This window comes from Bubalus kerabau, chromosome 4, assembly GCF_029407905.1.
Source record: "Bubalus kerabau isolate K-KA32 ecotype Philippines breed swamp buffalo chromosome 4, PCC_UOA_SB_1v2, whole genome shotgun sequence".
NCBI classification, from domain to species: Eukaryota; Metazoa; Chordata; class Mammalia; order Artiodactyla; family Bovidae; genus Bubalus; species Bubalus kerabau.
The window spans coordinates 30819257-30845032 of NC_073627.1; the positions used below are offsets into that span (position 1 = coordinate 30819257).

General features: G+C 47.2%; 2 protein-coding genes across 7 annotated transcripts in view; one reads left to right on the forward strand and one right to left on the reverse strand.

The window, feature by feature from the left end:
• Positions 1–384: 384 nt before the first annotated feature.
• Positions 385–9172, reverse strand: ZSWIM7 (zinc finger SWIM-type containing 7). The gene is made up of 5 exons (XM_055576442.1): positions 9041–9172; positions 7085–7106; positions 6078–6180; positions 1981–2085; positions 385–727 (listed from the first exon to the last, which is right to left on the reverse strand). The coding sequence occupies exons 1-5, from the start codon at positions 9129–9131 to the stop codon at positions 611–613; spliced, it is 438 nt and encodes a 145-aa protein (XP_055432417.1). The 5' UTR covers positions 9132–9172; the 3' UTR covers positions 385–610.
• TTC19 (tetratricopeptide repeat domain 19) overlaps positions 8751–25776 on the forward strand; it is a 32161-nt gene continuing 15135 nt past the window's right edge. Inside the window, exons 1-8 of one of the 6 annotated variants that reach the window (XM_055576429.1) lie at positions 9039–9459; positions 9539–9651; positions 11010–11120; positions 11548–11586; positions 12328–12384; positions 12655–12716; positions 14715–14809; positions 16858–18099. In XM_055576429.1, coding sequence (XP_055432404.1) covers positions 9291–9459; positions 9539–9651; positions 11010–11120; positions 11548–11586; positions 12328–12384; positions 12655–12716; positions 14715–14809; positions 16858–17135 — 924 coding nt within the window. In that variant the 5' untranslated portion in view covers positions 9039–9290 and the 3' untranslated portion in view covers positions 17136–18099. Of the gene's footprint in view, positions 8898–9038; positions 9460–9538; positions 9652–11009; positions 11121–11547; positions 11587–12327; positions 12385–12654; positions 12717–14714; positions 14810–16857; positions 18100–25776 lie in introns of those variants that run through there. The other 5 variants (XM_055576431.1, XM_055576430.1, XM_055576428.1 and 2 more) reach the window with 5 other exon arrangements.

Below are 25776 nucleotides of genomic sequence, written 5' to 3' on the forward strand. Positions count from 1 at the left end.
CACCTGGCAGCATCTCTGGCTGTTACGAGGCTCAGAAATGCTCCAAGCAGACCTGCACTTCCTTGTTCTAGGTGCTGCCTTTCCAACAGCACAGCCTATTTGAGCAACTGTTTTGGCCTCAACACTGCAAATGTCTGGAGCCTGCTGAAACCAGCACCCCAACGTCTCTTTGTATCTGCTGCTGTTGTAGCCACATCCCTGCTCTGACCTTTTACTGCAGAAAGACCTTCTGGGCTCAAGAAAAAGAACTAACGCTTGCGCATCTAAACCATCATACTGTCCCCTCTCCCATTCTAGCCTCTTAAGAAGGACTAGGACTTTGGTTGGTTGAAAATCTCACTCACTGTGGATGTGACTTGATGTTAGGCTTTGGAGTCTAAGATGCTTGATTACATCTGGAAATTTTTTACTCATGGGGCCTGGAGACTGGATTTTTCTTGAGGGATTCACACTGTATACATGTCCTGGCTCTTGAGTCCAGGGCGGAAGGGGACACTAACGTGAAGTCTGGTCCACATCTCCTCCACGTGAACCACGCGTGACAGGGCACGTGTGTCTCTGGACGGGACTTCTACTTTGAAAGATGGTCAGTGATGCTCCATCTGCACTTTTATGCTTCCTGTGTCTTCTCTGCTGACAGTATGTCAGTCAGTTGCTTGTCAGAGACACTCAGCTGCTGACAGGTCCTTGTGATCTGACTCAGGTAAACTGCCAAGAGGTGCTTGCACTGGAACAGACAATACACAAGCCAGTTAGAAACAAGGAGGGCCAGGCTTCACAGAGCAGGAAAGGAGCGGGGCACACACATCAGGGGCCCGCAACCCACTGCCTAGAACCGCAGACCAAGGTTAGACAGGACAAGGAGATTTTATCAATACTTGGCCTGCTGTTTGGGGCAATAGTGTAGATCCAGCAGGGACAGGTGAAACCAAGTGAAAACCAAGACAGACTCTTTATGTCAGTCCTAAATTATACTACTTTCTTCCTTGCCCTCAGAAAGCTGTTAACAGCAGTGGCTAAGGTTCTTCAAGGTACAGTGTTGCTAAGAGCATCTCAAAGATTATCTCGTTTATATCTGACAGCCCCGTGGGGGACAGGGCTTATCTTCATTTTACACATGTGCACCAAGTCTACATAGGGGGACTAGTCCTTAACCACTGGACGGCCAGAGCAGGGACGGCGGGACCCTCACTGTCTCTCCTGTCCCTCTCCGAGGCATGATCTCTGCTGGACCTGACACAAAGGGGCACACACCACTCTAACCCTGGACCTCACACTGCAGGGCACACCACTTGGGTTGCTGAGGACCTGGCTCCAACCCTGTCATTTTTCAGCTGAGATCACTGAGTTGAGGCTCCCTGTCAATGGGAAAACCCGCTTGCCACCCGCTTCCTGACAGGTGTGACAGCTGTGTAAAGATGGGGCAGATGCTGTCATTTTCTTCCTTGACTAGACTGGGAAGATCGCTCGCCCCTCAGGTGGGGTAGTGGTTCTCCTGTGGACTCAGGATGGATGTGAGGAGGTCTCGTTCCTGGGCTCTCGTGAGATCGGCCGAGGCACCAACATGCTTTGCTGCCCCCGGTGAAAGTCAAGCGAGGCTGAGCACCACGCTGTCCGCGGGCAGTGGGAGAAGCGCCTCGTGGCTGGAGGTGGGGGCACACACAGTTGCCAGCGTCCAGTTTGGCTCATGTTTTTACTGGGCCTGATAACTGCCCAGGTGCCAACTCTGGGGATTACCTGCTGCCTTCCTGAAGCTTCATCTCTGACCTTTTAAATTAAAATGGGAAACTGGCATAGTTCTAAAAATGCCCCTGCGTTTTGGGAGGGTAAAGCCAGAATAGCTGACTGACTGAAGTCAAGGACAATGAACTACCGTCTGTTTCCACACAGAGTAAACCCCATGTAGGGTGCAGAGCGAGGCTCCCAGCGCCCCCTGCCCTGCCACCTGCTCGGCCATGGCCAAGGCCCACCCGTCCTCACCAGGAGGCTGTCCCCCTTCCGCAGCACGGAGAAGGCGAATGCCGGGCACGAGCAGTAGTGGCAGGAAGCCAGACATGTGTACGTTCTCCCGGAGCTTCCAAGCACCTGGAAAGGGGAGGACAGGTGGAGTCAGGCCTGGAAAGGTGGGCGGGAAACCGCTATTCCCCTTGAGTGCACCTGTGTGAAGGTGCAGGGCTGTTCTCCGAGGGCCTGCCTGCCCACGGGACCCTCCTGCTGCCTCAGCGCCCTGCCCTGACACCTCCACACGCAAAACAGAAGCGTCTCAGGTGGGCTGAGCCCTCCACACGAACCGCTGTTTCTCCGCCTGGGGATTCAGAGGGTTGACTAGAGAGACAGAGAAGGCTCCCCGCGCCATGCTTGTTGTTTCTCAGCCCTTGTAGTTGTTTCACAGCATGTGTGTGAATGTCTAAAGCCTCCACCACACTCCTAGCAGGAGTCTGAGGACAGGAAAGGCCCAGTGGGGAGTGGGAGGAACACGTGGAACAGAGACTCCTGTGATGGGGTGACTCAGCTGCTGTGGGGAGCGGCAAGTCCAGGTCTGCCCGCTCACCCAGCAGGACGGAATGAGGGCATGGACCTGGGAGGGCCGGCAGGAGGCCACGTTCAGAGCCAACGGCCTTGCTGTCGGTCAGGGCACACGGGGGACCCTGTGTTTGGAGGGTGGCTGGACAGACCTGGAGAAATGGCTTGTCTCTGTCCTCACCCCCAGGTGCCAGAGACAGGAAGTGGAGTGCTTTGTTCCTAATGTCCCAGTGGAGTAAAGTTACTATCCCAGGGACCTAGAGACCCCCTGCAGTGGGTCAGTGACAGGGAACTGCCCCTGGGGGATATGCCCCAGGGCCTCACGTTTGTTTCAGGCTCTGAGATGACAATCTACATGGAGAAAAGGAACGTCAGTGCTCCTAGAATTGTTTCCTGTTTTCCTCACACAGGTAAGACTTCCACTGAAAAATAGCAGTGTTGAGTCAGGTGTTGTCTCTCTAGCATTTCGCCTGGTGCCAGCATGTCACTATGGGTCTTTTTTGCTAAGTCAGGAGGACTGCAGGATGACCAGAAGTGGCTGGTGACTGGGTAACAGGACACCTACTGAATCCATTACACATTTCAGCCCCATTACAAACCGGACATTAAAAAAGTCACACCACATGTTTCCAGTCCTGAGGCGCTGATGTGTTGTAACTGGTGAGCACTGGGGGTGCGAGGAGGAGCTGCCCTTTGCTGAGGAGAGAGCGTGAGAGCAGACTGGTTCCCACTCAGTCCCGCAAGAAAACCCACCAACGTCCGGCAGGGACACTAACAATTCTTGGGTCTCTAAACCATTACCAATGGTTTCTTCTTCTCTCTAGATTTATGGTTAATTAGGCATAAGCCTCTGGGATTCCACACAGACTACTTCCTCCTTATGCTGGGTCCCCAGCCAATTACTCTCTGCATGAGGCCAAGTAAGTGCCTGGCCACTCAAGGGTGGAGAGAAATTCTGCAGAAGTTCCCTGGCTGGGACTCAGGACATGCAGCCGCCCAGGGTGGTGAATACGGTAAAGAGAGTCACTTCTCAGTTGTCTTCTCTATCTAGCAGTGGACGACTAATGAACCTGATAATCGGGCAGAGATCTGAGTCAGATGTGTTTGGAGCTGGAAACTGACCTCAGGGACTGTCTAATTCACCCTTTGTGGAAAAAACCACCTCCTCTTACAGGAAGTGCTCCAAGCTCGTTCACTTGGAGCCAGGAGTGTCAGTCCCAGAGGGGAGCCTTTACAAAAGGAATGTAGGCAGGATGATACTCAGGCCCAGGCTGGACTTGCCCACACCTCGCTGGGAGGAGTCTGCTGCGCCTGCAGTGAGGCTCTAAGGAGATTGGCCCACTGGACGGTCATCCACCCACAAGCAGTTTACTTTATGGCTGCTCCAAGTCCTCAACATCTGTCACAGTGATGAACTGTATACGATTCACCGTTCCCTGAGTTCAGTGCGTCTTGGAAAGAGGCTGATATGTCCCTGCTCTGTTACATACAGGCTGACTATGTGACCTGCTTTAGCCGGTCAAGTATGACTGGCCAGGCAGAAATGTTCAACATGGATACCTACGATATCCTGACTTCTCTCTGCTATGAGATCCACAGTGTCCCAGACACAGGCTGCTCCATCGCCTGGGATCCTGGGCCACGAGGTTCTGGATCAAAGACTCTCGATGGAGATGGACAGGGAGTGAGACATAAATCTGTAGCTTTTGAATTTAGGGGTCATTGTTACAAATGTAACTTGGCCCCTCCTGACTGATCCAAATGTAACTTGGCATCCCCCTTCTAGGAGGACTGAAGTTTATCAAAAAGTGACTCAGGTGACAACATGAGTGTTACTTCAGGGTAATTACCACCACACCCGGAGGAGGTGAGAATGTTAGATGGTCAACCTATGGAACGATAACAAGGCAACATCTGACTCAACCTTTATCATCTCACAGAACCTCTGAATTAAGCCGAAGTCTTTCCATATTACTTTATACAGTGAAACCACTGCGGTTAATTGGAGGGTGTCTGTAAGGTTTCTAAAAACTCATTTAATTCAAAGTCCAACACAATTCTAAGAATTTTGCATTTTTATGATAAATAAAGCAACATGACATAAGGCAGAATGTGAAAGATGAAAACTAAAACAAGTCACGGTGATCGTGGGAGGAATAATAAGTCAACAATAACTGAAATATTTCCAACACAGTCTTTGAGATTTTAACAGCAAGATCATGCTTGTGTGGGTCAAGTGTTCTGCTGATGTTGGAACTGAGACAAGAGAATCTGAAACTAAAAGACATGGGAAAACTCAGAAGCCCTTTTTGACAAGGGTATGTTAGCTACCTAAAACCCAAAAACAAATACACTAGGAAAGAAAATGGAACTCCTTCCTCAGGTACAAACAACATCGCTTAAGAGTTCTGATTCTTAATCTATGATGTTCACCAACAGAAAATTCTAATAAGCAGCCTCTTCTGAGTAAATACAACGCAGAAGTTTTAACTGCAGCATTCGGCACTAATCACCCCAGCTTACTTCAGGCAGAAACGCAGAAAGGAGGACGTGCCAGCTGGCTGCACCATCCTACTGCATGGAAAAGTGAGTTCATGGGCCAAGCCATCCATGTGCCTGAGAGGCTTTGCTCAGTCACTTGCTAAAAATGAATCAACACGGTCTCAACTCTGAGACAGTCATCATAAGTAAACCAGAACCCAAATGCTCAAAAGTTCCACCTTTCCTGGTCTTCAACAAGGCTTGGATCTCATACAAGAGCTGATGGCCTCTGCTTCTACCCCTTCCACACACAAAATTTTGAAGACTACTGCCAACATTTTTATTTCATTCACAAGATCCCCTTCTCTGAATCCCAGCTGGCTTACCACGTCTAACGTGGCTAAACTTGGGGTTTGGGGGGTGGAGGGTCTGGCCCGCTGTTGACATAGAGACAGGCAGGACCATCTGCCAGCTATACAACCCTGCTGCCGTAGGGGGCTGTTAATTTTCTGCATCTCAGTTTTCAGCAAAATAAATATCTTTCCCGGCTTTTGGTGAGAATTAGCAATACATGAAAGTAATTCAGAGTCTGATGGAGTCCGATTTGTACTTTACAAACCTGCCTACCTTAAGGTCCGCTTGAACTAAGGTCCAAGTAAACTGCCCACATTGAGCACAGTGGGGCCTTCGTGAACGCTTCCAACAACAGTTCTGACAGATCGTTTCTGTTAGATGAACCTTGACATGTGAAAGGACCTTAAAATGCATTTTGGCTTTTGCTTGTAAGCAAGAGACAAGGAACAGGGTAATCCCTGTAGTGTCAAACGACAGAAAGGGAAAGTTGGCTGTGACCATCAGACCTGGGCAAAGAGCCTCCGTGGATCATTGCTGGTTCCACACGCTGCTCCCAGGTGGGGTTAACAGGCCACATCTTTCTGATTCTAACTATTCACACTCTCATTTCACTAAGTTGGGTCAAGTCCTTTCAACTGTCCACCAGCTTTCATACAGATTCATGAAAACGTTTGTCCTAAGGGGATCTGGTTGAGATTACTCCACCTCTGGGTTTCTACCTGGTAAACACGCCTCCCGCTGGGCGAGGATATTAAGGTGACAGACTGGCGGTCAACTAGGTCCAAGGCCTGGACGGCTGATGAGCCGAAGACAAATTTCAGCCTGGGAAGGAGAGGAGCCTCAGGTTAGATGATGGACTGAAAGCCACCTCTCTGACTCGACCTGAAGGATTACCATCAGCAGCTTCTGAAAATTTATTTTAATTTGGAAAAAAACGTAATACAGCAAAATCCCACATAATCAACCGCCCAGAATAAATGTTAACATGTTGTTTATAAAGAAGCCTCTTTATATGTCAGAGGCCTTCCTGTTCTTCCTCAATTTCTTCATCCCCAAGGCAACCATATGCATTTCATATTAATGTTTTTATATTTTACTATACATAGTACATATGTGTATGTACACACACACACACACACACACATACATATATACATATGGTGATGTTTTCTAAGTTTAAAACATGAACAGTATATTCTGGGCTTTTTGGGCAACTTTTTTTCCCATTCAGTGTGCTTCTGAGAATGATGCACATATATATGTGTGTGTGTGTGCTCGCGTATATATATATATATACACAAATATATATTTTAAAATCTAACTTCTGGATAATATTCTAGTGTATGTACCTAATACATTTTCTTTAATACTCTTAGCCCCTCACTCAGGAAACAGGCTCCCCCGAGCACTGCATGTGTAAGAGTTGTTGTTCACGGGCCAGATATCCTTCTCTTTCCATGTGTTACTAGTGTAAGAGCTACACCTTTTAGAACGACGTCAAAATACAGTGGCACTTAGCACAATAAGAGAGTGCCTTGTACTGTCAAGTACGGTGCTGGTTATTCACTTGAGACAGATTTTTAACAATCACATCAATAAAATATTGTTCCTAGCTTAGTAAGAATATTTTCTAAAAAAAAAAGAGTTGATGTTGAAAGAACTGGCCTTTAAAAACACACATCAGTGGTTTATAAAGAACCCCAAATACAAAAGGATATATACTTACGATAACAGATGCTCATCAGGAACTGTAAAACAGGAATGGAAAGTAAGTGAATTGTGTTAAACCAGTGACCAGAGACAAAAACATTTTTAAAAGGCTATTATAGCCAAAAAGACTTATGTGTATGATGGTGAACTGAACCTACTCATCAAATTTTACTCCTCAACATTCCACTAAACAATAATAAAAGAATTTTCTAAAATGCATAAACTCTCAAGGATGAGGACAGGGAGAAACACAGCTAAGATATGTTTGAAAATTATTTACAAGACCTGAGAAAACTGAAACTTAAGCTAGTAATAGGACAGCCAAGCAACAACCTGATTTATACTTCAGACTCTAGTACCCTCACTCCCTAAAAAAACAAAAAAAACCCCTCCAGAAATTGGTGGCACCAGATGGCTCTGGAGTGGGAATGAAGCAGGAGGGCTAAAATAAGACTCTGTGAAAGTAAGTTTAAGAAGTTGGAAGGTAGTAGAATAATACTTTAAGATGTCTGAGGAAATATTTCCAACATATAATTCAATAACATCTACCCAAACTATCAACTAAGTCCCAGGACAGGAGAATATGTGCTCTATAAAATAAGACAGTAAACTGAGAAAAAGAAAATTGTACGGTATACTAAACATTAAGGCCCAAAGTAGGTAAAGGGAATTCCCCAGACAGTAATGGTGGGAGGAGATCTCAGGAGAGCACCCTGGAAGCTCTAGGAGAGGAAAATGAAATGGACAAAACACTTCAGCATCTTGCGTAGAGGATTTAGAACACTGGTAAGAGTTTGAAGTTGAATTATGGATGTGTGTGTATAACACTTAGTCGTGTTTGACTCTGCGACCCATATGGACTGTAGCCCGCCAGGCTCCTGTCCATGGAATTCTCCAGGCAGGACTACTGGAGTGGGTTGCCATTTCCTTCTCTAGGGGATCTTCCTGACCCAGGGATCAAACCTGGGTCTCCTGCATTGCTGGCAGATTCTTTACCATCTGAGCTATAAAGAAGTTATTGAATTAGGGATAAACATATAGAAAAGTAAACAACCAAACAAATGCAATCATGACAGTTTTGAGAGGAAGCAAAAAGTTACAGTAAAGGAGAAGTAGTCATCACTTCCTACATGGCTCAGCTGTGACTAGATTTTACATCATCATACAAGTGTAAACTCAGAATACTGATCTAAAGAAAATTATCGTCAAAGGAGGGGGCTCAGGAAGAGTGTATGACTAAGAACAAACATTTTTAAATAGCAGAAAATAGCTCTGAAAAACGTGAATCGGTGATAGTGGTCTCTATGAGCCCCAAGCCTCAGGGGCGCCCCCTTCAAGACTCTCACACTGTGCTCTTCACACACAGCCCTTTCTGGCAACCACTGTTTGAGCTGTCAACAGACTGGCTTTTCCCCCAAGCTTTTTGGGATTAGAGGATGTTCGAATACCTGGCTCGCCTCAGCTTTTAAGCACATGTACTGCTTTAGATTTAACTGAAATGAGAAAAGTTGGCTTCCTCCTCTCAATTCTTTAAAAACAATAAGTCAAGGTAAATCCTTTTCAAAGTGCGTCCTTAGCAAACAAACACCGCCCAAGTGAACCAGCAGGGGCAGTCCTGAGGCCTAACCGATGTATTCGATGGTCATTCAGATGCCGGTGGCGCAGCTCTAACGAGGACGCGCTCTGGCCCGGTGCGTTTGCGGCCAGGGAATGCGGGAGCCTGGTCACAGAGCATCCTCTGCTGGTCAGAGAAATAAAGGCACAGCCACAGCGTCCAGACCCCTCAAGTCCTGCGTCTGCGGCCCTGAAACAGTCACTCGTGCACAGAGGTCAGGAGGGGAACCGTTTGGAACGAACACAGACCGCGGGAAGGAAGGGCTACAAGCGAGTTGAGAGGGCGGAGACCTCCCCAGTGGGCCCGGATCCCCAAACCCCGTCCCGCCGGCGCTGCCTCCCGCGCCCCCGCCCGTACTCGGCGCGCCGTCCCGCACAGCCGCCGCCATCTCGCTCAGCAGCTCCTCCACCACGGCTGGTAGCGTGAGAGGTCCAGTCGGAGCCGCCATGGCTGGCCCTGTGTTCTCCGGGGCCGGGGAGGAGGGCGAGGTGACGTAGACTTGCGTCCTGGCGCATGCGGGCGGCCCGGCCAATCGGCGGGCTTTCGGCGCCAGGGGCGGGACTTCCGGAGCCCGTGGCCGCAGTGCGCAGAGGACGCGCGGGCGGCCATGTACCGGATTCTGGCTGTGGGCCTGGCCCGAGGTCTGTTGCGGGTGGCGGGACGGCGGGGCCGCTGCCACCCGGTGTGCCTGCTGCCCGGGCCGCCGGGAGCCCGGGCGCCGCCGTGCCGAGGGGCGCCGCGCGGCCGAGGCTCGGGCCTGGTGCCGCTGCTGGCAGGTGAGGGGTGCGGGCCGGCGGGCCGGGCGGGCCGGGCGGGCCGGGCTGAGCGCGGTGACCTCAGCGCCCCTTCCTGCAGCGCTCGCCTGGTCCTCGAGGCCCGCGGCGGCGGAGCAGGAGCGGCGGGGCGCGGGCGGGGCTGCGGCCGGGGACGCCGAGGCCGAGATCATCCAGCTGCTGAAGCGAGCCAAGGTGAGGGGCCGCAGCGCGCCCTCCGGCTACGGGGACCCGGGTGGACGGAGTCCTGGGATCCGCGCGTCGGGCGCAGGTGGAGGCGGCGCTGCGGGCTGCGAGGTTGCGAGCGCGGGGAGAAGTGCGCACAGGCTGAGGGGAGCGGGGCGGGCCTCCTCTTCCTGAACGTTTTCCCCTCTTCCCGGGGTGCCGGGCCGCCTCCTTTGCGCTGACCGCCGCCTCATACCCGACGCGTCCACCCGAGTGCCCGCACACGGCGGGTGCGGCCCTCGTGCCAACTCTATTTGAGGCTTCAGCTGACCCAAACGAACCTGTGGTCTTAGGCATCTCTCCGACCCCTTCTCTCAGTACCTCTTTTCTGTAGTCTGCCCCGTTTTCCTGCCTGGACGCTCCATAGTCATTCTGAGAACTTGTGGTAGCTAACTACCACCTCCCATATACCGAGAATCCAGCAACGAATTTTTGGATTTTGCCACCAAATCCAAAATACTTCTCAAACCTGTCGCCTCTTTTGTGTCTCCTGAGTCACCCTGGCCACGCTGCCACAGCCTGCAGTCTTTTCTGCCCTATTGCCCCCTGCCATCCAGGTTTGACAGCAACTGGAGCGATCATTTAAATGTAAATCAGCTGGTGTCATTCCGTGCCCACAAGCCTTGATTGACCCGTCACAGCGTTTGTGGTAGAACCCAGACTCCTTGCCCTGGCTGGTGAGACCTGTGGTCCCGCCCCATTGCCTCCCTACTTGGCAGTAACAGTCACCATCCTCAGTTCACATCTGTTCACTTTCATTGTTTGAGTGGTTCTTGAAGATCCGTTATCTTCAGCCTGTAGCACCTTCGGTCATTCCCTGCTCTCTGTTTGGGTCAATTTCCCCCCACAGTTCCTTACTTAGTTGGCTGTTTCTCTTCCTTTTTACCTCTGTTTAACTGTCGCTTCCTTGGGTGGCTTCTCTTGACTCCCATTTGAAGGAAACCCCTTGTTCCTTTCTCTTGCTTTCCTTCACAGCCTGTATCATTGGTTGTGATTGAGCCCACCTGTCCTGCAGGAAGAGCGGAGGAGGATGTAGGGCCAGTAGCTCCGTTATAAGAGCTCGTGAAAAGTGCTCACGATCCCGCTGCCTATGTCTGTCAGCCAGTGTGCTATATCTGTGGCCATGCGGAGCTGCAGGGGAGCCCCTCTCCAGTCACCACTGCAGACACCATGCCTTTGCCCAGCAGGGATTCAATAAGTGTTTGAGGAATGAATGACTAGCTTCCCTCTGTGTACTGGGACACGTAGCCGTACTTGTTTCTGTCTGGTGGTGCGTGTCTCTGTTCTTTTCGTGTTTCAGTTTCTTTTATTTTGTTTTCTCTTTTCAGTTGTGCATCATGAAAGATGAGCCAGAAGAGGCAGAGCTCATTTTGCATGACGCTCTTCATCTTGCCCACAAGAGTCACAACACAGAGGCCATCACTTACACTTATGACTTGGTAACTCCTCTGGCCCGCCTGAGCTGCCGCCAGTGGTGCAGGAGAAGGGCTGTTAGTGTTCCTGATTGGTATTCCCGACCTGCAGGATGCCTCTCTGGGTTTTGTTTTTACTAAGTTTTCTTTAGCTTTCAATTTTTATTACCCTTGGACTGTCATGTATAAGAAACCTCAACCCCAGACTGAAAAGAAACAATTACCATTAATATTTGTGTTCTCAGTGAAGAGTGGATCTAGAATTGTTACCATCAAAGTCTGCGCGCACTCTCACCCCATTGCTGGACTTTGCTTCTAGCAGATTAGTGACAGTTTCTGGCCTGTTTTTTTTAGATAGAAGGTGAAAGCAAAGGGGAGTTTTCAGTGTAAAGATTTTGAAGTAAGTGGAAACGCAGTGCTTTAAACTGAAAAACAACTTATAATCTGCTTTCAGATGGCGAACTTAGCATTTATAAGGGGTCAGCTTGAAAATGTAAGTAAATCATGTTGTAATGTTGTGAATTTGTGAATGGCTAGCCTCTAGACCTCTGCTAGCTAGACCTCTGCACATAAGGGTACAGGCAAAGCTTCTGTAACAAAGAGACCCCAAGATAAAGTGACTGAAATAAGAGGGAAGCATATCCCTTTAAAGCATTAGTCCAGAGGCGGCTGAACCCTGAAGCGGGTTGGGCACTTCTACCCCATGAAGTGACCCAGGAGCCCAGGTTCCTTCTAAGATGTGTTCTCGCCTGAGTACGAGCACTGGCTCATCTCCAGCTGCGGGCAGGAAGAGGGATGGAGGGCCAGCAGCGTGCTCGTGAAGTACGCTGTTGAAGCTGTTCGTGTAAACTGCGTGCATCTCTTGGCCGCAGCCTCCTCATATGATCACACATGAAGTGCAAAGGAAGGACCCTTGACCTAATGGAAACTGAGGAGACTGTACCGGAAAAGAAGGAGAGGAGAGTGACTGTTAGGGCTAGTTTTCAGTCTCTGCCACAGTGAGTTTGGGTGGGAAGTTGATCTCTGAAGCTGGTTCTACACATCACAGAGTAGTTTTCAAGGTGGCCAAGGGGTGTGGGGTCCTGGTATTTTAGTCTGTTTTTCCAACAAAAGGTTACCTTTCTCTCTGTATGTGTGTTTTTCAAGGAATGCTGCCTTAGACTAGTACTTAGAATGCAGGGTCATCTAGATATGGGGCCCAAATAAAAGAAAAATCTCTTCCTTATGCTTTTAGGCAGAAAAACTTTTTAAAGCAACAATGAGTTACCTGCTTGGAGCGGGCATGCAACAGGTAAGGACATTACATAGTATCGCACCCTAGCTGAGGAAGTTTTCAAAATAGCCCCCACATGTGTTTTGACCAAAAAGTTGGAATTTCCCCCCCTAAGACCAGTATAAAAATTGCCAGTCTTTCACTCATGCAAAAGCATGACGCCTGATTCCTCCAAAAGCATCAAGACTATGGCTTTCAGGGTGTAGTCAGTCTAGAGATTAATCTGAAATACTTCATGCGGAAATTTTTATTTGTTATGAACTTACTTCCTTTTTCTTTTCCCAACAGGAAGACAATGCAATCATAGAGATCTCCCTAAAGCTGGCCACTATTTACGCTGCTCAGAGTAGGTAAGTGTAGTCAGAGTCTGGGTGTGGGGGCAGCAGGGGTGAGGGCTGTGGGTCAGACACGGACCCTGGGGTGTCACAGTTTTCATCCTGCTAACCACCTGGGTATCCAGAATCTCGGTTGTCACACTCCTGGTGTCCCATCTCTCATCTTGGAGATCTTGAGCCTTTTCCAGTCTTGCCCCTCCTGTGTCCATTAGCGTGCCCGGTGGGGCCTGCAGCCCTCGTCTCTTTGGCTGCACCGTGACAGGCCTGGTCACGTGTTCTGTTCGTGCTTGAACTGGGAAGTTGTTAGAACCTTAGTTTTGCTCTTCCTAGGAGCGCTGGGAGCAATGCAAGAGTGGCTGGGGCGGGGGGGGGGGGCATATTTTGCTGGTGGAAGTATCAACAAAGCGGGAAGTTAGGTACAGGTTATGTGATGAGAGAGTTGCTGTGAGAGGGTGTCACTGGCTCGTCTGGTGGGTGGTTTGTAAAGGCTGTAGAGGTGATGGGGTGGCTAGGTTGTAGCAAGGAGGCACTGAAGCATGGGGCAGAGGCCTTTGGACGAGTGGGACAGGAAAGCAGTGCTACTTAAAAGTATTGGATGAGTCTAGATTCTTACACAGAAGGAAAAGTCTGCCAGATACATAGGAAAGGCTTTGGGAAACATTTTAGATGTGTGCCAAAGGTCAGGGACATAGATAGAGGGGCCTGGTGCCCTTCACTCTCTAGGTGAAAACTCAGAGGATGTAAGAGGACTCCTGGAGGGTTAATTTGGGGTAAATTTAAGGGAAGGCTTGACTTCTCCTTAGCCCTTGAGTTGCTGCAGAAATTGGGTACTGCAAGTTTTGAATGGTACCTAGCCCGGTGCTGTAGGAGGAGTGCTCACTGCAGCCAGAGACCCTGGCACTGGCACCTGCAGCCCGAGTGGTCCACTCCTTTGTTTCTGGGGGGACCCGGTCCATCTGGCATTTGGCTGGACACTGGATGGACCAGAGCCTCAGGGCCTCTGACTCCAAGTCTATAGAGAAACTTTGAGGTTGGTTCATGCCAGGGAGCGTTGCAGCCGGGTTAGTCTCTCTGGACGGGTTACAGACAGGACCAGATGTTGGTGGGTGTGGACCCCTGGGTTAAGGAGAAGCCCAGAGATGGTAACACTGGACAGTGAGACACGCCCACGGTCTCTCAAGAGGTGAAAGCTGTCCGGTACCTAGAGTAATTAGCCCATAAGTTACCCTGCTCAGAAGCGTTCTCTCTTGATGACTGAGAATGTCTTGTGGGCAGCCTCCCTTGCTCCACACCCTGCTTGGATGAGGTCCCTGCTGCTGCTGAGGTTTGGCTCGGGGAAAGCTGCTCCTCTTCTGAGAATGGAGTAGAGTGGGGTTGTCTGGCCAAGCCCAGAGGAGAGGTAAGCTTGTTTAGTGCCGCTTCCAGTGAGGAGCTGAGAGCCAGAGTGGAGGAGCAAAGACCAGGACAGATGGATGCTCTGTGGTGCTCACCGTATCTCAGATGCCAGCAGGCAACCCTCTTTCTGTCCAGAGTCAGCCTGCTGGCCGCTTGGGCGTTCTCACTGGTGACTGAGGGTCCCCAGACTGGGGCCAAATGCCTTTTAGCACCCTGGTTGGGGCTTCCATTTCTGTAAAAGAAACTTGTGTTGGAGACCTGCAGCTTGAGAGGAGTGGTGAGCTGATATACCCTCCGGAACCGGACGAGGTCGGCAGTCAGAATTCTGCCGTGAGCCCAGGCCTCCGCTGGCGCTGCTCTTGGGTTGAGCAGGCGTCAGATGCTCTCGCAGGAGGAGGAGCTGGCCCCTCGGCTCTGCTAGTGGGGAGGAGGGAGCGCTGGTTGTGTGGGTTACTGAAACCCCAGCAGCACTCCGAGATGACGAAAAACAAACTTCTGACAGAGGAGAGGTTGACACCCCTTAGGGACTCGAAACCGAGTTCCCATCCATCTTAACACTAGATGATGCAAACCCGAGGCAGAAGACAGGACAACTGATTTATCCTCTTTGCTTTATAGGCAGGAACTGGCTCTTGCTGGCTATGAATTCTGCATTTCAACTCTTGAGGAGAAAATTGAACGAGAAAGGGAATTATCGGAAGACGTTCTGTCAGGTAGGAAACCTGGCTGTTTTTTTGGCCTTCCTTTGCCGCCGAGGGCTTGGCTGTCAGGCTGTAGTGCAGGACACAGAGGTGTGTCAGTCAGGAGAGGGGGATTACCGTTAACCTTAACTGTGGCTGTTCCTAAGGTCTCAGAGGGTTTGGAGTAAGATTTTCTTTAAATGACTCGATCACCGGTTTGCTTTGTTTTGTTTTTAACCCCATGGCGATATGTTCATAGTATGTCGTTGACATTTCGAGTCTCTGGAAAACTTGGGGGGAGAAGGGACGTATTTTCTCTGGTCTCTTGGTTCAGCCGCGGTCACAATACACATTAAGTCGCTTAGCTCTGGTGTCCACGAGGGTGAGAGAGAGCAGTGCAGACTCTGTCTGTCCCTGTTGTGAAGGTGTGACGTCGTGTGGGATGGGCAGGGGGCTCTGGCTCTCCGCCATTCTGGTGTCTTTTTTTTTTTTAAATTGAAGTGGTTGGTTTACAGTGCGGTGCCAATCTTTGCTGTACAGCAGTGATTCAGTTTCACACATACATACCTTCTGTTTTAAATATTCTTTTCCGCTACGGTTTATCATAGGATATTGGGTCTAGTTCCCTGTGCTGTATGGTAGGGCCTTCTTGTTTCTCCATTCTAAATGTAATAGTTTGCATCTAAAACCCCACATGCCCAGTCCTCCTCCCTCCCCTTGGTAACCACAAGTCTGTTCTCTGTCTTTGAGTCTGCTTCTGTTCTGTAGATAAGTTCATCTGTGCTGTACTTTATTTTTCTGTAATTTTATCTTATGTATTTTTGGCTGCCCTGGGTCTTCACTGCTGCGGGCGGCCTTTGCTGGTTGGGGCGAGTGGGGACTGCTTGCTAGTTGGGATTCGGGGGCTTCTCTCTGCGGTGGCTTCTTGTTGTGGAGTTTGGACTCAGTGGTTGTGCACAGGCTTAGTTGCTCTGAGGCATGCAGAATCTTCCTGGACCAGGAATTGAGCCTGTGTCTCCTGCACTGGTTAGTGGATTCTTAGCCACTGGACCACCAGGGAAGCCCTGTGCCATTATTTTAAATTCTGCATATAAGTGACGTCATGATATTTGTCTTCCTCCGTCTGATTTACTTCACTTAGTGTGGGGCTCTCTAGTTGCGTCCGTGCTGCTGCAGATGGCGTTGTGTTCTTTTTTGTGGTTGAGCAGTAGTGCATTGTGTGTAGGTGCCGCGTGTGTTTTATCCAGTCATCTGTTGAGGGACAGGCAGGTTGCTTCCCTGTCTTGGCTGTTGTGAATAGTGCTGCTGTGAACATAGAGCGCGTGTGTCGTTTTGAATTACGGTTTTGTCTGGGTTTATGCCTAGGAGTGGGCTTGGTAACTGTCTCTCGTTTCCTGAGGAGCCTCCGTACTGTGGTCCATGGGCTGCGCCAGCTTTCCTCCCGCCGGTAGTGTAGGAGGTTCCCTGTTCTCCACACCTCTTCCAGAGGTTATATACTTTCTGATGGCTATTCTGACTGCTGTCAGGTGTTATTTCATTATAGTTTTTATTTGCATTTCTCTTAATAATTAGGGATGTTGAGCATCTTTTCATGTGCATTTGGGGTTTTATTCCTTTTAATTATTTTATTTTGCTCTCGTTGTGGCAGGTGGGTGCTACTCTTTGTCTCGGGGCTTCTTGTTGCGGGGGTTCTCTTGTTGCGGAGCATGGGCTCTAGAGCGCAGGCTCAGTAGTTACAGTGCACGGGTTTAGTTGCTCTGAGGCATGTGGGATCTAGTTCCCTGACCAGGGATAAAACCCATGTCGCCTGCATTGGCAGGTGGATTCTTAACCACTGGGCCACCAGGGAAGTCCTTGCATTCAGATTTCTTACTGTGGGTTGAAATATTGGGAATTTTCAGATTGACATTCGTTCGGTGACTCTTGATTTCACACTTCCTCTTTGCTGGACGCTTGCACGATGATGGAGGTGGAGCACGGCTCTTGTATCTCTGAAGGCAGTACATGTGGCTTCAGGGAGGTGTCTGTTCTCTGTGGTCTTACAGTTTTCCCTGGAACATAACTCAGTTTTCCTCCATCAGCTCTGCTGAAGCTCCCTGCATCGAGGTCAGCAGCTCCTCCCTGGCAGCTCAGCCCAGTGATCACCATCTCCTGCTGGAAACACTTTACTGGACTTCAAGGCCACCTCCCTGGTTGCTCGCGCTGGCTGGGTCACCTCTCTTGTGGGCCTCGGCGCTGTCTGGGCCACTCCGCTCTCTGCCCCTGCAGCCTGGGAGGCAACCGTGAGGCCTGTGCTTCCAGTACTGGCCCTACATCTTCAGCGCAGCCTGTGAGGGAGCTTGTCTACCTGACATCTTGACCGCAATGCCTGATGATCATCTCACACTTCATATATTCCACATGAGTCTCTCTGTTTTCCTGCGTTGATCTAGTGTTTCTTACTGAAGTGTAGTTGACGTGTGTTATATGTTACAGGTGGACAGTACAGTGATTCCATTTTTAAAGGTTGTCTTCCATTTATAGTTATTGTAAAATATTTGCTATAGTCCCTGTGTTGTGCCCTATATCATTGTAGCTTATTTGACACCAAAAGAGTTTGTCCTTCTTGCGCCCTCGTGTATATTGTACACCCCCACCCCACCCCCGGCAGTGGAGCTCTTGATTCCCACCCTCACAGTTGCTTCTCACCAGGCAGCCTGTTTTGTAACTGGCACCACCATTTACCTGGTGCTTTGGCGCCATCTGTGATTCTTCCTTACTTCCTGCTTGTAGCTCACCAGCAAGCTGTACTGAAACTGCCGTGGCAATACGTCCACGTCACAGCCGTCTGGCCCTCCTGCCCCGTTGTGGTCCAGGCCCCTGTGCTTTTTGCCTGGGCGCCTGTGGTCGTTTCCTCCCAGGGGTCCCTGCTCCCTCATTCCCTAGGGAAGGCGTTCCCGCCCACCTGCCGTCTCAGGCCCGCCTCCGCCTGCAGCCCCAGCTCCTCTCTCTGTCAGAGGCTCTAAGAGCATTGCCTTCTCCAGCCTTGTCCCTGATCTTCTCTCGGAAGTCTTTCTGCCTCCGCTTGGTCTTTGATCCTCTTTCTCTGCCGGTTTGATAAAACAGTCTGTTATCAAAAGGAGAACTTATAGGAGACAAAATTTCCAGTCTTGCATTAGCTCATCAAACAGTCCATTTACTTAGTTAACTTCACTCTAAATTTCGTTAATCGTGACTATGCATAAAACTTTCCTCAAGGTTCCTCCTCATAATCTCTCATCATTTTTTGTATCCAGCCTTTCATTTTTCATCTAAATAAAATTAACCAGCTCATTTATTTTTAACCAAGATTTAATTTCATTTCTTATATCTTCTTTACTGAAAACATACATTGTATCTCTTACCGTATTTTGAAAAGTTACTGTATTGTTTCTCATAGCTTTAATTACATGTTTAAATTAGAATCCTCAACTCTTAAAACATTAATTTTAGTGAAACTAAGATGTAAACAGTTAGGTTTTGTCTTTAGATTGGCATTTTATAAATTGGTGAGCTTAAACATCAGTGATAATTTTTTAAAACATTTATTTTCTTAATGTGTGTGTTGGTTCCTCAGTCGTGTCTGACTCTTTTCAACTCCATGGACTGTAGCCCACCAGGCTCCTCTGTCCGTGGAATACTCCAGGCAGGAATACTGGAGTGAGTTGCCATTTCCTTCTCTAGGTGGTCGTCCCAACCCAGTGATGGAACCCAGCTCTCTTGCATTGTAGGCAGATTCTTTACCATCTGAAACCCTGTTTTCTTATACAGAACATCTTAGGCGATACCAAACGTTTTCATTAATATTTTCAAATACTTTAAATTTTTTTTTCTAGTAATTGATGACTTAGTACCTTAGTATCTTTTAGGTAAACTTGCATCACGTAGCTTAAATTGGCACAGCTTTAGAATCTTAAGTTACTAAACATCTGGAAAGATCATGTTAAGTACACATTTCTAAAATAATACTTTAAAGCTTTTGTCCCAAAGTTTTTATCTCATTTACCTTGAAGTTTCATCATGTGCAGTTATTTTCTTGCAAGAGATAGTAAGGTCTTATTTATTAAACCTAAATACGATAAAATGTTATACTTAATTTAGATGACTCTTTTGTTCTCCAGTCTCTCAGTTGTGTCCAACTCTGCGACCCCATGGACTGCAGCACTCCAGTCTTCCCTGTCCTTCACTGTCACCCGGAGTTTGCTCAAACTCATGTCCATTGAGTCAATGATGCCATCCAACCATCTCATCCACTGTTGCCCCCTTTTCCTCCAGTGAGTCAGCTCTTTGCATCAGGTGGCCAAACTATTGGAGCTTCAGCATCAGTCCTTCCAATGAATATTCAGGGTTGATTTCCTCTAGGATTGATGGTTTCATCTTCTTGCTGTCCATGGGACTTTCAAAAGTCTTGACCAGCACCGCAGTTGAAAAGCATCAATTCTTCGACACTCGGCCTTCTTTATGTTCCAATTCTCAACATCCATACATGACTACTGGCAAAACATAGCTTTGACTGTGTGGATCTTTGTCAGCATAGTTGACGTCTTTGCTTTTTAATACACTGTCTAGGTTCATCATAGCTTTTCTTCCAAGGAGCAAATGTCTTTTCATTTCATGGCTGCAGTCACCGTTGCAGTGATTTTGGAGCCCAAGAAGATAAAGTCTTGTCAGTGTTACCCTTTTTTCCCCCCATCTGTTTGCCATGAAATGATGGGACCAGATGCCATGATCATCGTTTTTTGAATGTTGAGTTTTGAGCCAACTTTTTCACTCTCCTCTTTCACCTTCATCAAGAGGTTCTTTAGTTCTCTTCCCTTTCTGCCATTAGGGTGTCATCTACATATCTGAGGTTATTGATATTTTTCCGTGCAGTGTTGATTCCAGCTTGTGCTTTATCAGCTGGCGTTTCACATGATGTACTCTGCATCAGTTCAGTTCAGTCACTCAGTCGTGTCCGACTCTTTGCGACCCCATGAATTGCAGCACACCAGGCCTCCCTGTCCATCACCAACTCCTGGAGTTCACCCAAACTCACGTCCATCGAGTCGGTGATGCCATCCAGCCATCTCAGCCTCTGTCGTCCCCTTCTCCTCCTGTCCCCAATCCCTCCCAGCATCAGAGTCTTTTCCAGTGAGTCAACTCTTTGCATGAGGTGGCCAAAGTACTGGAGTTTCAGCTTTAGCATCAGTCCTTCCAAAGAACACCCAGGACTGATCTCCTTTAGAATGGACTGGTTGGATCTCCTTGCAGTCCAAGGGCCTCTCAAGAATCTTCTCCAACACCACAGTTCAAAAGCATCAATTCTTCGGTGCTCAGCTTTCTTCACAGTCCAACTCTCACATCCATACGTGACCACAGGAAAAACCACAGCCTTGACTAGATGAACCTTTGTAGGCAAAGTAATGTCTCTGCTTTTTAATATACTGTCTAGGTTGGTCATAACTTTCCTTCCAAGGAGTAAGTGTCTTTTAATTTCATGGCTGCAGTCACCATCTGCAGTGATTTTGGAGCCCCCAAAAATAAAGTCTGACAGTTTCCACTGTTTCCCCACCAATTTCCCATGAAGTGATGGGACCAGATGCCATGATCTTCGTTTTCTGAATGCTGAGCTTTAAGCCAACTTTTTCACTCTCCTCTTTCACTTTCATCAAGAGGCTTTTTAGTTCCTCTTCACTTTCTGCCATAAGGGTGGTGTCATCTGCATGTCTGAGGTTACTGATATTTCTCCCGGCAATCTTGATTCCCAGCTTCTGCTTCTTCCAGCCCAGCGTTTCTCATGATGTACTCTGCATATAAGTTAAATAAGCAGGGTGACAATATACAGCCTTGACGTACTCCTTTTCCTATTGGGAACCAGTCTGTTGTTCCATGTCCAGTTCTAACTGTTGCTTCCTGACCTGCATATAGGTTTCTCAAGAGGCAGGTCAGGGGGTCTGGTATTCCCATCTCTTTCAGAATTTCCCACACAGTCAAAGGCTTTATTGTGATCCACACAGTCAAAGGCTTTGGCATAGTCAATAAAGCAGGAATAGATGTTTTTCTGGAACTCTCTTGCTTTTTCCATGATCCAGCGGATGTTGGCAATATGATCTCTGGTTCCTCTGCCTTTTCTGAAACCAGCTTGAACATCTGGAAGTTCACGGTTCACATATTGCTGAAGCCTGGCTTGGAGAATTTTGAGCATTAACTTTACTAGCGTGTGAGGTGAGTGCAATTGTGCGGTAGTTTGAGCATTCTTTGGCATTGCCTTTCTTTGGGATTGGAATGAAAACTGACCTTTTCCAGTCCTGTGGCCACTGCTGAGTTTTCCAAATTTGCTGGCATATTGAGTACAGCACTTTCACAGCCTCATCTTTCAGGATTTGAAATAGCTCAACTGGAATTCCATCACCTCCACTAGCTTTGTTCGTAGTGATGCTTTCTAAGGCCCACTTGACTTCACATTCCAGGATGTCTGGCTCTAGGTCAGTGATCACACCATCGTAATTATCTTGGTTGTGAAGATCTTTTTTGTACAGTTCTTCTGTGTTTTCTTGCCACCTCTTCTTAATATCTTCTGCTTCTGTTAGGTCCATACCATTTCTGTCCTTTATCGAGCCCATCTTTGCATGAAATGTTCCCTTGATCTCTAATTTTCTTGAAGAGATCTCTAGTCTTTCCCATTCTGTTGTTTTCCTCTATTTCTTTGCATTGATCGCTGAGGAAGGCTTTCTTATCTCTTTTTGTTATTCTTCAGAACTCTGCATTCAGATGCTTATATCTTTCCTTTTCTCCTTTGCTTTTCGCTTCTCTTCTTTCCTTATTTTTAAGGCCTACCCAGACAGCCATTTTGCTTTTTTGCATTTCTTTTCCATGGGGATGGTCTTGATTTCTGTCTCCTGTACAATGTCACGAACCTCTGTCCATAGTTCTCTGTACTCTGCATAGAGGTTAAATAAGCAGGGTGACTATATACAGCCTTGACGTACTCCTTTCCCAGTTTGAAACCAGTCCGTTGTTCCATGCCTGGTTCTAACTGTTGCTTCTTGACCTGCATACATGTTTCTCAGAGGCAGGTAAGGTGGTCTGGTATTCCCATCTCTTTAAGAATTTTCCAGTTTGTTTTGATCCACACAGTCAAAGGCTTTAGTGTAGTCAGTGAAGCAGAAGTAGATGTTTTTCTGAAATTCCCTTGCTTTTTTAATGATTCATCGTATGTTGGGAGTTTTATCTCTGGTTCCTCATCTTTTTCTAAATCCAGTTTGTACAACTGGAAGTTTTCTGTTCGTGTACTGTTGAAGCCTGGCTTGGAGAATTTTTAGTGTTACTAAAAATGCTAGCATGTGAAATGACTGCAGTTGTGCAGTAGTTTGAACACTCTTTGGCATTGCCCTTTTCTGGGATTTGAATGAAAGCTGACCGTTCCCAGTCCTGTTGGCACTGCTGAGTTTTCCAAGTTTGCTGGCATGTTGAGTGTAGCACTTTTAACAGCATCATCATCTTTTACGATTTGAAATAGCTCAGCTGAAATTCCATCACCTCCAGTAGCTTTGTTGGTAGTGATGCTTCCTAAGGCCCACTTGCATTCCAGGATGTCTGACTCTAGGTGAGTGATTACACCATCGTGGTTATCCGGGTCATTGAGACCTTTGCTGTTCAGTTTCTTCTATGTGTTCTTGCCACCTCTTCTTAATGATGATTCTTAAATGACATCTTTAAACTTAAACATTAATCTCAGATATCAACTTAATATGAGTATTTCCCACTTCATGTGAACCTGAAAATCGTCTTGGCCAGTTTTCTTTAAATGTAGGCACTTTTTATTAAAATTAAGTAGCACTCCTTATAAATCCTGTTCTAATAATACCTTTTAGAAGTAGAGGCATCTTCTCTGTGTATACAGACATAAGCTATAGAGATCTCATGGCTTTACCAGGTATTACAATATAAACTTACTGGTTAACAAACAGTTGGAATACCTTAAAGTTGCTTGTTTACATGATTAAGGCGTACTATCTGTAAGATTTTGCTGAGGGAACATTCTCAGCAGTTTAGATTTAAAACTGCCACTTTTTTTTTTCTTGATTTCCCAGTCATGCCTGCTTAATTGGGCTTAGTCTCAGCTCTTTGAGGCCTATATTCATATTCTGGTTTATACATTTGCAAGACAAAAGGCAGTCGGTTAGTTATTTTATTTTATTTTATTTTTTTTATTTTTTTTTTTAATTTTATTTTATTTTTAAACTTTACATAACTGTATTAGATTTGCCAAATATCAAAATGAATCCGCCACAGGTATACATGTGTTCCCCATCCTGAACCCTCCTCCCTCCTCCCTCCCCATTCCATCCCTCTGGGTCGTCCCAGTGCACCAGCCCCAAGCATCCAGTATCGTGCATCGAACCTGGACTGGCAACTCATTTCATACATGATATTTACATGTTTCAATGCCATTCTCCCAAATCTTCCCACCCTCTCCCTCTCCCACAGAGTCCATAAGACTGTTCTATACATCAGTGTCTCTTTTGCTGTCTCGTACACAGGGTTATTGTTACCATCTTTCTAAATTCCATATATATGCGTTAGTATACTGTATTGGTGTTTTTCTTTCTGGCTTACTTCACTCTGTATAATAGGCTCCAGTTTCATCCACCTCATTAGAACTGATTCAAATGTATTCTTTTTAATGGCTGAATAATACTCCATTGTGTATATGTACCACAGCTTTCTTATCCATTCATCTGCTGATGGACATCTAGGTTGCTTCCATGTCCTGGCTATTATAAACAGTGCTGCGATGAACATTGGGGTACTCGTGTCTCTTTCCCTTCTGGTTTTCTCAGTGTGTATGCCCAGCAGTGGGATTGCTGGGTCATAAGGCATGTCTATTTCCAGTTTTTTAAGGAATCTCCACACTGTTCTCCATAGTGGCTGCACTAGTTTGCATTCCCACCAACAGTGTAAGAGGGTTCCCTTTTCTCCACACCCTCTCCAGCATTTATTACTTGTAGACTTTTGGATCGCAGCCATTCTGACTGGTGTGAAATGGTACCTCATAGTGGTTTTGATTTGCATTTCTCTGATAATGAGTGATGTTGAGCATCTTTTCATGTGTTTGTTAGCCATCTTTATGTCTTCTTTGGAGAAATGTCTATTTAGTTCTTTGGCCCATGGTTAGTTATTTTAAAAGATGGTTTTGTCGCCTAAAGATACTAAAATCAGTGGCAGGATATTTATCAAACAAATGTAATTTACGAAGTTCTATGTTATAAGGCATTTAGCAAAGACCTTTCTGAGTTTATTAATTAAAGCAAAGGAAAATCACTTTAAAAAATTAACCCTTGCATGTCAGTTCCCCGTTTACTCCTTTTGTATCACTCAGGTAACTATTAGTTTTCTCAGTGCGTTTAGTTAATATTTTCTTAGTGGCAATCTATATGCCTTGTTTATCCCACAATATAATTAAATAAGAGCTTTAACACCCTATATAAAGCCCATTTAAATATACCAATTTACATACATTTTTTGGGGCTTCCTTCCTAGCTCAGTTGGTTAAGAATCTGCCTGCAGTGCAGGAGACATGGGTTCGATTCCTATATCGGGAATATCCCCTGGAGAAGGAAATGGCAACCCACTCCAGTATTCTTGCCTGGAGAATCCCATGGATAGAGGAACCTGGCGGGCTACAGTCCGTGGTTTCACAACAATCAGACACGACTGAGTGACTTTCACTACTACTACATACATTTTTATTGACTCGGTGGACTTGAGTTTGAGCAAGCTCCGGGAGTTGGTGATGGACAGGGAAGCCTGGCGTGCTGCAGTCCATGGGGTCGCAAAGAGTTGGACATGACCGAGCGACTGAACTGAAATTGCGCCAGCTTCTATACCTTTAACTTAAGTTTTCATCAGTATCCAATCAACAAATTTTTGTCTTGAGGGAGAGTTTAGAAGGCTTTTTCTTTCTGTTCCCTATTTTACCTACTTTAATGTAAAAGGCTCTAGGTAAAAGGCATATATGTCTGTTTTATTTATCCCATTTTAAATAACCATCCAAAGAACTTGTTACTCATTTGACATAACTCCTTTTTTAAAAAAAAAAATTTTTTTTACCTCATCGAAATAATAACTAGAACTCCCCCTAGTTCAGTTCAGTCGCTCAGTCGTGTCCAACTCTTTGTGACCCCATGAATTGCAGCACGCAAGGCCTCCCTGTCCATCACCAACTCCCGGAGTTCACCCAGACTCACGTCCATCGAGTCGGTGATGCCATCCAGCCATCTCAGCCTCTGTCGTCCCCTTCTCCTCCTGCCCCCAATCCCTCCCAGCATCAGAGTCTTTTCCAATGAGTCAACTCTTCGCATGAGGTGGCCAAAGTACTGGAGTTTCAGCTTTAGCATCATTCCTTCCAAAGAACACCCAGGACTGATCTCCTTTAGAATGGACTGGTTGGATCTCCTTGCAGTCCAAGGGCCTCTCAAGAATCTTCTCCAACACCACAGTTCAAAAGCATCAATTCTTCGGTGCTCAGCTTTCTTCACAGTCCAACTCTCACATCCATACATGACCACTGGAAAAACCATAGCCTTGACTAGACAGACCTTTGTTGGCAAAGTAATGTCTCTGCTTTTTAATATGCTATCTAGGTTGGTCATAAGACCTCCCCCCACCCCCCTGTTTTTTTGTTGATATTCTTAATTGCTTTTATTAGCATTTGTAGGGTAGCTTAGCTGGTAAGAATCCATCTGCAATGCAGGAATGAAAGTGAAAGTTGCTTAGTTGTGTCCAACTCTTTAGGACCCCATGTCTCCCACATTGCAGCTTGATTTTTTACCAACCGAGTTACCAGGGAAGCCTGCAATGCAGGAGACCCTGGTTCAGTTCCTAGGTCAGGAAGATCCCCTGGAGAAGGAATAGGCTACCCACTCCAGTAATCTTGCCTAGAGAATCCTCATGGACAGAGGAGCCTGGCACGCCATAGTCCATGGGTGACAAAGTTTCCC